Raw genomic sequence first — 12,758 nt, 5'->3', positions numbered from 1 at the left:
ATTGAGCTCTGTAAGGCATTTGTGGCAAGTCCGTGAAAAGCTGTACTGGTGCAATTACATCTTTGCTTTTTTGTGAGGTGGCTAATTTTAAGTTTGGCTTTTTTTTCACGCAAGAGCAGGTACAGACCTGAGTATACAACTTAAGTGCCAGCTTGAATCCACAGATCAGAATTCAGTGTGGAGCTGAAATGGGCTCAGTGTAACACAAAACACTTAAACAGCAGATATATATTTTATGTCTATTCTGTCAGATTAGTTTCTTAATAGGAACCCTCTAGAGTATTCCATGGATTAAAATCTCTGTTCCTGAGATGACTTTAGTTCCATCACAGAGCTGCAGCTTGTCGCAGCAGTTATGAAAACAAAGCTTTGCCTTGACTGTGCAAGCTTTATTTAATTCTCATGTCTGCGCTTAATTAGCTGCAAACAATGAGTTTAATTTTCCCATTTGAAGCACTTGTTTAAAACAAGGCTAGGTGTGCAAGTGCTGTTGATTCAAAGGTGAATACAAGACATGGGTGTTGATGTAGAGGTCAAGTGTTGTTGCTAGATCAACTCTGGGACTCCAAAGTAGGATTCCTTGCTATTAGGGAAAGAAATTCATGTTCCCAGAGTGCTACAAGTTTGCCTGGAAACAACAGAGAATGTACCAAGTTGAGAAATTTGGGACTGGGGGGGTGTAGTGTTCAAGGAAAGAAGATGAAGAAATAGTAAATCTTTCTGGTTGATCTTCGAGATCCTACCTGATCCTGTTGGAATGGATGACACAAAAAAGATTTTCTCTTCAGCTTCAGATGATGGAGAAGGTCTTAGCTTGCAGTGAAGCTAGTGAACAGGAGTTTGCTTTGTAACTCCTGAATAAAAAAAAAAAGTGTTAAATGATGTGCTAAGTAAGGATATAAAGAATAAAATACTGTTTTGAACAGCACATTTCTTTTTTTTTTTTTTTTTAGAAGTAGTAAGTACTTGAAGGATTATGTCCAGTAGAGGAGCCTCACAAAGGAACTTCAGGAATCTTGAAGCACTTGATAAGATAAATTCCTGGAAGCTACCTTGTGGGATGAGTCAGTTTTAACTGTAACTGTCTAAATACCTAAGAAAGAACATGCTTTGACTGCAGGTTCTTCACAGAAACTCAGTACTGAAAAAAAGCACTAGCATCACAGAAAATTTGTCATGTTCTGTCCCACTTGTGACCTGTGCAGGAGCCATAGGAAACTGAGGATGAAAGCTTTTATGCCTTGGTGTAACTACAGCTGGTTGCTGCCAATGGTTATGTTGTTCTTGCAAATGTATGGTAAATGCATCTAAACCTTTGTCCTTGGAATATTAAAAGACTTACCTCTATTGCTAGGCAGCTGGTTTTGAGTGGGGTAGACCCTGTAGCCTGCCTTTTGGACTAATATATATACATTTAAAACTATATACAAATATAAATGCCAATATATATAAAAATACCTAATGATCATCGCTACTGCTGGTGTGGGGTGGCTTTCAGGCTGCATCCACAGAGCTGTTAGCTCATAGAAGCCACACTGTGTGTTTGTACTTGAATTCAGAACATAACTGGGACTCTTGTAATTCAAGGCATGTTATGCATCTGAAGTGCTCTCTATTGATTTTTAAGCATGTGTGGCAGGAATGTATCTTTTAATAACCTAAGATACTACAGAGAAATTGGGGGTAGAGGGGAAGGAACTGATGTGGAACAAGCCTGTTGAGTTGACTTGAAGTAAGTTGGAAAAAGGTGAGCTATCTAATACATTTCTTGTAAGGAATTTCATTTTTTCAGTCCCTCATCTTGGCTTATTGCAATGAAACGTAAACCAGTTGTTTTATACATCTGCTGTTGACCTTACAGGAGATAAGGGGTAAATATTTTTTAAAAAAAAGAGTATGGCCACGACCAGACAACACTAGTAAGAAACTTAGTGGTTGATATAAAAATGAAATGGGATTATAAAGGTGCTTGGTTTCTGTAACAACTTGCACTTGGTGAAAATACCAAGTATTCAAGGAAGTAGCAAGCTTGAACAGAGCGAACAGCTCCATGTTCCTTACAGGAGCATGTCAGGCTTTTTTCAGACACTTGGTTTGATACAGGACATGCAGATGAGTGAGGGGGGAAAGAACCCTCTTGGGTTACTTCTCAGGTTTCTTAATTGGTCAGTGTCCCTCCCCTGATACAAGGGCAGCAGTTGTAAAACCAGTGCTTCTCTTGGGCTGCTGGGCATGGGGGAGAAGGTAGCAGTTGTGAGGATGTCCTCTTTTTATTGTTGTGGTTTTAAGCCCAGCCAGTAACTCAGAACCACGCAGCCACTCACTCACTCTCCACTCCTTAATCCAGTGCATGGTAACAGTTATTTTTCTCCTCCTTAGTAGCTGGTGCAGTACTGTGTTATCTGCATTGTTCTGAGACTAAAGCCAAAACAGAGCACTGCACCAGCTACTGAGAAGGAGAAAAGTAACTGTTACAGCTGAACCCAGGACACTTGTAAGGAAAGGGAAAGCTTAGATGGCCAGAAAGAAATCAAGATGAAGAGCAGCTATGCTCCTAATGTCAGGAAGCACAAAACTGCCTCGTACCCAAACACACGTAAAAGGCTTGGACCAGAGTGGTGAAATAGTGCTTCGACTGATCTTTTCTGACAAGCTTGTTCTGTAATGTGATGAGCAGTGGTAGCTGGTCCCATACAAAGCTGTGTATATACTAAAATATTCTAATGGTGCACTAGCTTTGAAAACTTTGTTATCCCAGGCATGAAGTCATGATGTCTTCATGTTTAATTGTGGACTTCTAGCTAACTGTTGCTGCCGGTCCATTAGAGTAGATGGAGGGGCAGAGGGGAAAGATCCATGTTGACTATCAGTGTGACTAGGTTGGATGATCAAGGCTAGTTGGTTACTCTCTTTGTTCCTCAAGGCTGTTGCAGAAACCTTTTGGCTTATTGAAAACTTTCCTGTTTTTGTTTGGACACAGTAATGATTCTGTTCATTGCCCTCCATCATCAATCTGAACTTTGCACTGGTGATGGTGAAATCTATATAATGCCATTACCCATTGAAATTAATATCTTGTCTCAGTGACGTGCTTTGGGAATGTGAACTATATTTGTCTGTGAATTATTGCTGGAAGCACACTTGAAATACATTTAATATGACAGGTGTAAGTCAACACACATGTTCTCTACTAGTATAAATAAAAACATTTATATATGGGTTGTACAGTAAAGGTGTTTTTTATTCTACCTCGTGGAAAGAGGGGGTGGGATTGGCTTTTAAACAGGTCTCTGCTTTGAGGTTTTTTTTGTGGGGTTTGTGGTGGGGTTTTTTCCCTCCCCCCCCCCCTCCCCATTGGTATAAAAAGCACACTTTACCTGAATTGAGACCTTCTGAGCTATCTTGGGTTTTTTAACTTTAGCAGGGTTCACTTTGTCTGTATGTGGATTATTTGATGATTGTGTTTTTCTCTCATCCAAGCTAAGCACACTTGCTTAATTTCCAGTCTGGTTTACCATCTTTATCAGGTTCTTTTGGACTGGATGTGACAGTCAAGAATCATGATCCTTTATTATTCCATTGCTGGTTTATGCTGCTTTAACTTCCTTTTTGTACTTAAAGTTGATATGCTTATTTTTCAACTACTAGATGTAAAGCAGGGAGCATGAGTTGAAGCTGAGAACTTCTGAAAATTGGTCTGAAGACCAATTTGAAGCTCTGATTTTAGGTTACATCTCTAATTTATAGTTAGAATAAGGAATTAAAACAGTTTCAATTAGGTGCTCCCCTGAAGGATATTTCACTCCAATCTTTGGGTAGTAACTCCCTTAGACCATAATCTTTCACCTTCTGTCGCTATATTTTGACTTAGTTTCTGTGTTTCTTTTAATCCATACCTAGTGTGATTTGTCTTGTAACATGAGAAGAGTTTTCAGAAGACGCTCTGGTATAGAGATCAAGGGAGTTTGAATTTTTATTTACTTTTAAATATAAGGTTGTGATTTTTATGTTACAAGTTCTTTGAGTCTCCCAGTGATGTTTATTAGCTTCTTTTCTGGGGTTTGGTATGGGAAGTCCAGAAATGAAATTAAAAATGGATGAAAAACCTTGCAGAGTGGAAGTACACAAATTGGTATGTTAGGATACAGTTTTTGTAGCATCTGTTCAAAAACTTATTCACACAAAATATAGAAGTTACTTATCAGTAGCTGGCAGTTATGGATTATTAAACCTGTTTGAAAAAAAAAAAACAACAGAACTTAAAAATGAGGTTTAAGAGGCATTATGTTCATCTTCCATGGGGATACTCCCTGGTGTGTACTAGATGAAGACTGAGAGCACGTGGGAAGGACGTGTCTTTCTTTTTGCGGTTAAAGGTGCTTTTATCAACTCAACAGGAGAAGGGAACAGGAAAAACAGAAGGGAACTGTAGTCCACTTTGTCCTTTGCTGATCACACTTGATAAAGACGTGGAGAAAAACATGGAGTTATTTTAAGGAGCAGGAAGAAAATGAAGAGTAGGAAAATGAGATATTTTCCTCAAAGGCTGTTTTAGGTTAAACTTTTGTTTTTTCAGACACTGTATGTATGAAATAAGTTTCAGGGAAATGTGGCAGTCAGTGCTATTTTATGTCAATTTACTGTCACCAACTGTAAAATGTTATTAACTTTTGCTTATCTGAACAACCATGACCAAATTTTCTGCAAAATAGCTGTTCAGAAGCGTTCACTGCTCTGGTTTCAACCAGTTCTGCCATGTGATCATCCTGACACTAGCATTCTTTTTTTTTTTTTTTGGTGGTCATGTTTACGGGGCCTGGGTGTGGGGGGTGAAAGTTGGACAGACACTTATATGAGTATCTTTAAACTGTTTTAAGAAAAACTGGATAGATACCCATTGACTGGACTTGCTCTGCTGTCCTGCTTATCAAGGTATGGAACTCCTGGTCCAATTAACTGTTGGAGGATATATATATATATATATATATATATAGATACGTGGTGGGCTTCTGGAACACGTGGTAGTCTGGTACTTCACTATTTTCTTTGCATACAATTAACTTTTTTCATAGTTGCTAAATTGAAAGAGTTAAAGGTCCAAAGAGTAGGTTAGATGTGTGGAAAATAAGTATTTGTGGAACATTTTATAGAGAGTCCTGTCTGCCAGTAGGAGTTCTGTCCCACTGTCCACTTGTCACATTCAACTTCAGAAGCGAAGTGTTTTGCTTTTACTGAGTGTAATTATTCTGTTCAACAGCAGTGAGTGGAAGAGCATCTGCAATGTCAAACACTCCTACCCACAGCATTGCAACTTCTGTCTCCCAACCTCAGACGCCAACTCCGAGTCCTATCATATCTCCCTCAGCCATGCTACCAATCTACCCTGCTATAGATATCGATGCTCAGGTAAGCCCACAATTGTCCCTGTGGCATAGAGGCATAAAGCTGTTTTGCTTCTGTGGCCTGAAAAATTCAGCACTAGTCACTAGCTCTGTTGTTTGATGAATTGGGTTCTAGAGATTTGCTGCTTTTAGAAAGCCTCTGTGACTCCCTGGAGAGTTGCAACCTGTTTTTTTCTGTGCTCTCACTGAATAAGAGAAAGTCTTTGAATGACTGAACACTTGCATTTCTATTTCTTTGTTGTCAGAGTGATAATGAGAAATAACAAAGTTGTCTTCTGAAAGAAAAAAATATTTTTCTGGCTTGATCTAAGACAAAAAAACTAAACCTGAAAACATGGCACACATTTTTTTTCCAATTGTGCTTGAGGTTGTTGGCGAGTGATCACCCAGCTTGACAGAAGTAGGAAAGTATTGAAGCTGTTAACAAGAGGAAGTAATACAAGCTCTCATTTCCACTAAAGAAAAGATATTTTCTTACTGCAGTTATAAAAAGGGCTGCATAATGTTGACTTGCAACTAGCTGGCCATCAAAAATCTCAAACCAGATGCATATACTAACTAGCATACATGTATGCATAGGTCTAGACTATATGTAACATGGCTAATGTGGGCATTGTAGAGAAGAGGGTGTGAGATTGTGGAGAAAGGGAGAGAAACCTCTAGAAAAGCATCGGCTACTTCAGCTGCTTGTGGCACTTGACTTGGCCTCCTCTGTGACCATGTCCTTGGCATAACCTGACCAGCTTTGTTAGCTGGTAGACACCAGTGCAGATCAAGGTTATGGTAAGTTGCCATCTATGTTGGATCATAATAGAGTAAAGTAAAAGTAAGTTTGCAGAGTAGCTAAGAAATGTGTGTGTCTTTATGGGCTTTGGGATGATTTTGTTGTTTAGTGCTTGTTGTTTAAGAATAGAGAAGTGCCATTTTAGTCAGTCCTTGTGCTGTAACTAACAGTGCCAGGAGTCCTCCAAATTTCTCAGTTGTTCTTTCAAATAAGATGGTGGCCGTTTATATGGGTTCTGGCAACACTGAGAAATGATACGCAAGTTACTGGGTTGCAAGTTTTTCACAAAGTCAAAGTTGATAAAGGCTCAGTTCCGCTATTGTGAGCTATCTACCACTAGAAATGGTCCCTTGGAGACTGTGAGTCTTAACAGAGAAAAAAGAGCTAAAGATGAATTCTTGTCTTCATTATGCCATCTAATGATTCCAGTGAAGCAGTGGTAAATAAGTTGATCTAGTTGTCAAAGCACACATGAGATGTCTGTTCTTGAAGGATCTTGATTCTTGTCAGGAATTGTTCTCATGTCAGTTCAGTTGAGAGATCTGAGAACTAGAATCCTATTACCAACTTGAACACAAGAGATAACTGAGAAGTAATTGACAGACATGTCTTACACTTAACAGAAGCTTTTTATTGTCACAGGTATAGTTTTACTTGGGCTAGTGTACAACATGAAGGGGTTGTACTTGGAAAAGGGGAATACTTACTTTCTGTATCTGATGTTTGTTTCTTTTAGACTGAGAGTAATCATGACACAGCATTGACACTTGCTTGTGCTGGTGGCCATGAAGAGCTAGTACAGACCCTGCTAGAGAGAGGAGCTAATATTGAACACAGGGACAAGAAAGGTAAGTATCTTACTGCAGCAGTACAGACCCTATTCTAGTATCGCACTGAATAAACGTGCAATATGCATAGTCTTCATGTGAAGCTTTTGGCTTACTTTTTATGCTATGAATGTGGATTCTTCAAACATCCTTTTTCATTTCAGGGTTTACTCCGCTTATTCTGGCTGCTACAGCTGGCCACGTGGGTGTTGTTGAAATCTTACTGGATAATGGAGCTGATATTGAAGCCCAGTCTGAGAGAACCAAGGACACTCCCTTGTCTTTGGCTTGCTCAGGAGGGAGACAAGAGGTGAAGTAAAACTTAAGTCTTCAAAAGCCTTGTGTAGATGACAGCTTCTGTTCAGTGTACTGAAGCAGTCTGCAAGAAAAGTTACAGTAACTTAATTCACCATTCTGTTTCAGAATGGTCTGCTTTAAAAGGATGCAGAGCTTCACATTGTCCAAGTTTTAGATTGCAGCATGTCTTTAGAGATTGCTTTTCTCTGTTTCTAAGCTGGCCTGGTGCTGTGCGGATGACCTCATGACTGTAATCATCATCAGCTCATTATGGGGCTCTTACCAGCATAGTTAAATGTAGATACGAATGTGAGGAGTGTTCCGATTGAGAAGCTGGAGTTAGGCATGAATCAGATTTCTATATAAGCTAAGAAAATTATATGAGTGTAGAAAACTTAATGGATCCTGTATAAGGCATAGGATATTGGAATACTGCAGATGAATCCAGTGTGTCTCACTAAAACCACAAAAATTGTTTCTCAAATAATTGAGCAACAGTAACTGTAGGGGTAAAAAACTGTATTATGTGACTTAATCAAAATGCAGATTTTTTTTTTCAGTAGTGGGTGCTACAGATCAGAAGTGTGTAATTCTGTTAATGCTTGTACTATTTGGATTGGAAAAGCCATAGTGGAAGCTGTATAATCTGGTGCAGAGTCACCTTCCTCTGTGGCCATCTGGAAATTGATGAGGTTGGAGACATCTCTCCTGCTTTTGCAGATTGTCTGAACAGTGATACTGTTGTGTTTAAAAGGTGGTTACTTCCGTTTGAGAAAACCTTACTGAAAAATTGAAGCTCTTCTGGCCAGTTTAGTGCCATCCAGAAGCTTTTAGGCACTGGGGGAATGAGCTGCAATGAGAATCCCATGCTCTCTGGAGAAGGGAGAGGCATCCCTTTTAGTAACTCTGTCCTAGCAGCCTCATATAGCAGAGGTAAATTGAAGCCTAACTTTTTAAAGAGTTGATTGATATGCGTTTCTCAAACAGATGAGTTGTTATTGAGGAATGGATCATGGGTGTTTTTTCATGCTTTTTTTTGGGAAGAAGATGGGAAAACACTGGGTGTTGGGTAGTAGAGATGATGTTGGCAGGCCCTTCCACCCCAGTTTTTGTTTTGGACACTATGTTTGTCCAATGATTTCACAGGAACATTCTCTGACTGAAAAGCCCTTAGCTTTTGTTGCACAGATCTAATCTAAACATGTTTTAAGCTTAAAAGCTGAAAGTGGAACAAATTAAACGTTGCAATGGAGATGAGACAGTGGTTTGTCATCTCAATGTTTGTTTTGATTTTAAGTCACTTCAGGTTTTTGTCAGGTGATCTGCAGAAACTTCATTACAGAATGAAAGCTTCATATAGACTGTGGGAAGCTATGAACTGCTTGGGTTGTAAATGAATCTGCAAGGAAGGAATAATTAATGTAAGAAGTATTTGTGCTGGTTTTTTAACGTAAAGAGCAAACCACCTGTGGGACACAGCCAGCAAGGTGATGCAAATGTTAATTTTACTAATAGCTCTTGCATGAGATACCTGTGGATAATCTACGTGCTTCGTGATGTAGTGGTGTATACAGAGAATGTAAGATACAGAAGCATTGAAGAAAGTAAGATATAGGAGCAGCCAAGGTAGAACTGTTTTCTTGGTTGCTCCACAGCTTTGTTTTGAAGATGTTTTTAACACGATAGTGAGCATTGAGAGGACAAAACTTGAATGTTCAAAGTGAATTTAGTTTTGGCAGTCATAAAAGTTGGCTGAAGTACTCATAAAAAGATACAAATTTCTTTCTGCTGTTACAACATTAGGTATGAATGGTCTAAGCATGCTAATGGGTGACCAAGATTGATTATTAAAGGAAGTTTTACAGTGGCTTGGGGAACATTGTTGCAGCTTCATTGTTCATTTATGGAGGTGAAGAGTATAGGGAAGCAACAGAGTAAAATAGCTTTCAGATTGTTGGAAGATGTCAGTGGTGTATTTAGGCTTCAGAAAACATTTGCCCTGGGATGGATGTGCAAATCTGGGAGAAAACCAGATCTTATGTTTTACAATGCTGCAGGTGGTGGAGTTGCTGCTAGCTCGAGGGGCAAACAAGGAGCACAGGAATGTTTCTGATTATACACCTTTAAGCCTCGCTGCATCGGGTGGCTATGTGAACATTATCAAGATCCTGCTAAATGCTGGGGCAGAAATAAATTCCAGGCAAGTACCCTTTTCACCCCTTCTCTCATGGCTTTTGTAGTGGTTTTGCCCTTTCCATAGGGTTTCCTTGAAAACTGTGGAGCAAAATCTCATTATTCTTACCTGGTCACAACCAGTATATTGTGTAATTTATGGTAGGCTTCTTTTAAGTTGGAAACAAAAGGTTTTGACTGACTTTTAACTTCCATCTCCTTCTGTTTGTATTTTGTGAACTTCTTTCCTATATCATGTAATCAGTCATCTTTTGTTAAAGATAAAAAGTCTTTCTTCTTACTCTGGTTGGCCAGCTGGGTTGAACTTAGTTCAGGATTAGATCAAGGGTGTGTTTTATCCCATTGGTTTCCCTCTGTAGCTTAGGGAAAGCTTTTGCTGTGTGTATGAATGTATGTAAAGCTTGCGTACCAGTGTGAGCTAGAAAATTGCCCTGTGCTGCAAAAGTCAAATGAAAGGTTCAAGCAAAAATTATGTACCTCATGAGACATGGCTTTAAATTTAAAGCAATTAAAAGGTAATGTGTAGTATCTCCAAATACAAGTACTTCTCCTAAGCAGTGCTACCATGGACAACCTCTTGCAATTTCAATAGTAATTGCTATGTAGCTGAGTTTTTGCTCTTGGGTAAGTACTCTGCTTTCACTAGCTCTCTTAAAGTCATTTTAGAAATGTGACTAGTGTTTTATAGCGCTTTTTGGTTTTCCTTCCTTCTCTTCCAGAACTGGTAGTAAATTGGGCATTTCTCCCTTAATGCTGGCAGCTATGAATGGACACACTGCTGCTGTCAAACTGTTACTGGACATGGGCTCTGATATAAATGCCCAGATAGAGACTAACAGGAACACAGCCCTGACTCTGGCTTGTTTCCAGGGGAGAACTGAAGTGGTTAGTCTGCTGCTTGATAGAAAAGCTAATGTGGAACATAGAGCTAAGGTAAGGAGCAAATGGCTGAATAACTCTCCAAAAATAGATACTTCAAAGTCATCACTTCTCTGGGGTTATCTGATTTTCTTTGCCTTTTTTGCAGGTTGACTTCTATGTCAGTTGGAACCATATATTGTAAAGAAAATCATAGCTGTATTAATGTATTTAAGGGCTAGTATTTTGGTTGTTCATCAAAAATAAGTATTTCTTCTGAAGCCTTAATTAATTTTCAGGTGCTTACAAACGTAACAAGAGTAACTTTAAAAAAAAAAAGAGAAGGCTTCAGTGTATTCAAAAACAGGTAGCAATTGGAGTCTGTACACCAGAGTTAGAAATATGTTTCTGGAAACTGAAGTAAATCCTGGCTGTCAAGTGAACACCCATCTAATTGCTTATTTTTCTTGCTTGCTTGTCTAAGACTGGTCTCACACCATTAATGGAAGCAGCTTCTGGTGGATATGCAGAAGTCGGCAGAGTTCTGCTAGACAAGGGTGCAGATGTAAATGCTCCTCCAGTACCTTCTTCAAGAGATACAGCTTTAACTATTGCAGCAGACAAAGGGCACTACAAATTCTGTGAGCTCCTCATTAGCAGGTACTGTATTTGCAAGTGTGCTGCTTGTAGAAAAACATCTGTAATATGGCTTTAGACTAATTTTCCACAATATATAATACTATTTTCCATTATATGCTACAGGGTAAGAAATGGGAAAGGTTCTCTGTGTGTTGACCATCACTATATATTTTTATCCATCAGAAGTTATCTGTTCCTTTTGGTGTTAGAGTGCTTTGCCCAAATGGACTAATTTTTTTCTGTCTCACTAAATCATGAATGTTAGAAATAATTTCTTTTGAAGTTTACATATATGTACTCATAATCATGACACAGAGCCCTTAGAGATGGTAACATAAAGTCCTTAAACAACACAAGATGTGCACAAAGCATACATCTTAATGTTTTGGTTTTGGGTTTTTTTCCTAGCTTGATCATGAAGCACATTGAGTGTAATCGTGTTTCCTGAGCAGCTTTAGAGTATTAAAATTACTTTTTAGGCTGAGGCTTTTGACAGCATCAGATGAAACAAAAACAATTCTGGGAGCTGAAGCACTCTGTGAATGCATATGCTTGATGTAAAAATGAGTACTGAGTTTTACCGTGTTGTTCTTGTATTGCATGTCCAGTTTATCAGTCCAGTTGATACAAGAAATGGAAGTCTGGTCCAGAGTTTTGATTGAGAGCCTTTGTTTTTTTTAGAGGAGCTCACATTGATGTACGTAACAAGAAGGGGAACACTCCACTGTGGCTGGCAGCCAACGGAGGGCATCTAGATGTTGTCCAGCTGCTAGTTCAGGCTGGAGCTGATGTGGATGCTGCTGATAACAGGAAGATAACTCCTCTCATGGCAGCCTTTCGAAAGGTAGAAAGTTCAGTTTTGGCCTCACCCTGTGTTGTCTGAATCATCCCTGTGCAGTTGTTATAAATAGAATGTAGCTGACAGGAACTACATATTTAAAAATGTCAAATAATTTGAATGTTTGGCTTTGAACCTCCAAAAATAGGTATGTGTGTCACCAGTGGAACATCGGTGTTAAAGTCGACTAGAAATTTGCTTTATAGGTTGGTTCTTCTGTATCTGTTAAGAGGTGAAATAGCAGTTATTTGTGCAGAAGTGGGGGAATATATGATGAAACTGGGGGGAAATTGAATTGGTGTCTTACGCAAGAGAGAATGAGCTCTTTTGTCAAAAACCCTTTGGCTTAGCCTGATTTAGCTCTAGAGACAATTCTTGTTAGCAAGAGAGTGAAGTTCAAGTGCTGTAGTACTTGAAAAATAGCAGGTGACTGCAGGAGTCTGCAGGTATTTAATTACCAGAGCTGGGCATTTGATAACTACCAAAATAAAAGGCAGAAGTTTGTGAAAACATGGCTGGATTAAGGACAGCATGACAACAGGTACTGTAATTTTTTGCCTTTGTATGAAGAAACATCCCTCTCTAGTTCAGGAGGTGATGAAGATTGAAAAGTAAGTTGAGGACATGGTCTGAAGGAGGTGAAAATAAGTATTTTACAAAGAGTGCTTGGACTAAAGTGTTTGCTAGCAATGCAGAAGTGGCTGGCCTGAAACAAAATGTTGTCCTTGAAATCTGTTTTTCAGGGTCATGTGAAAGTGGTGCGCTACCTAGTCAAAGAAGTAAACCAGTTCCCATCGGACTCAGAATGCATGAGATACATAGCAACCATTACTGATAAGGTGAGATTGTAAGAAGGAAAATATTTGTGAAGGGCTAGTGCTGTGACTCAGCTTTAGAGTCAATGTTATGAATAGTCTTTA

General features: G+C 39.1%; 1 protein-coding gene across 5 annotated transcripts in view; it reads left to right on the top strand.

Annotated features, from left to right (window-relative positions):
- Positions 1–12,758, top strand: part of ANKRD17 (ankyrin repeat domain 17) — an 87,750-nt gene that overhangs the window by 61,298 nt on the left and 13,694 nt on the right. For 3 of the 5 annotated variants that reach the window (XM_061463264.1, XM_061463237.1, XM_061463254.1), the window contains 8 exons: positions 5,258–5,406; positions 6,923–7,034; positions 7,178–7,323; positions 9,368–9,510; positions 10,223–10,436; positions 10,846–11,021; positions 11,682–11,844; positions 12,582–12,677. In XM_061463264.1, the coding sequence (XP_061319248.1) occupies positions 5,258–5,406; positions 6,923–7,034; positions 7,178–7,323; positions 9,368–9,510; positions 10,223–10,436; positions 10,846–11,021; positions 11,682–11,844; positions 12,582–12,677 (1,199 nt within the window). The remainder of the gene's footprint in view (positions 1–5,257; positions 5,407–6,922; positions 7,035–7,177; positions 7,324–9,367; positions 9,511–10,222; positions 10,437–10,845; positions 11,022–11,681; positions 11,845–12,581; positions 12,678–12,758) is intronic. The other 2 variants (XM_061463274.1, XM_061463246.1) reach the window with 1 other exon arrangement.

The sequence above is a fragment of the Pezoporus flaviventris genome, unplaced genomic scaffold (assembly GCF_033815535.1).
Source record: "Pezoporus flaviventris isolate CSIRO_AGI_PZ_B2104156 unplaced genomic scaffold, CSIRO_AGI_Pfla_v1 ptg000002l, whole genome shotgun sequence".
In the NCBI taxonomy this organism is placed as follows: Eukaryota; Metazoa; Chordata; class Aves; order Psittaciformes; family Psittacidae; genus Pezoporus; species Pezoporus flaviventris.
Note: the sequence above shows the minus strand (reverse complement) of the source record. Positions and strands in the feature narration are given on the sequence as shown.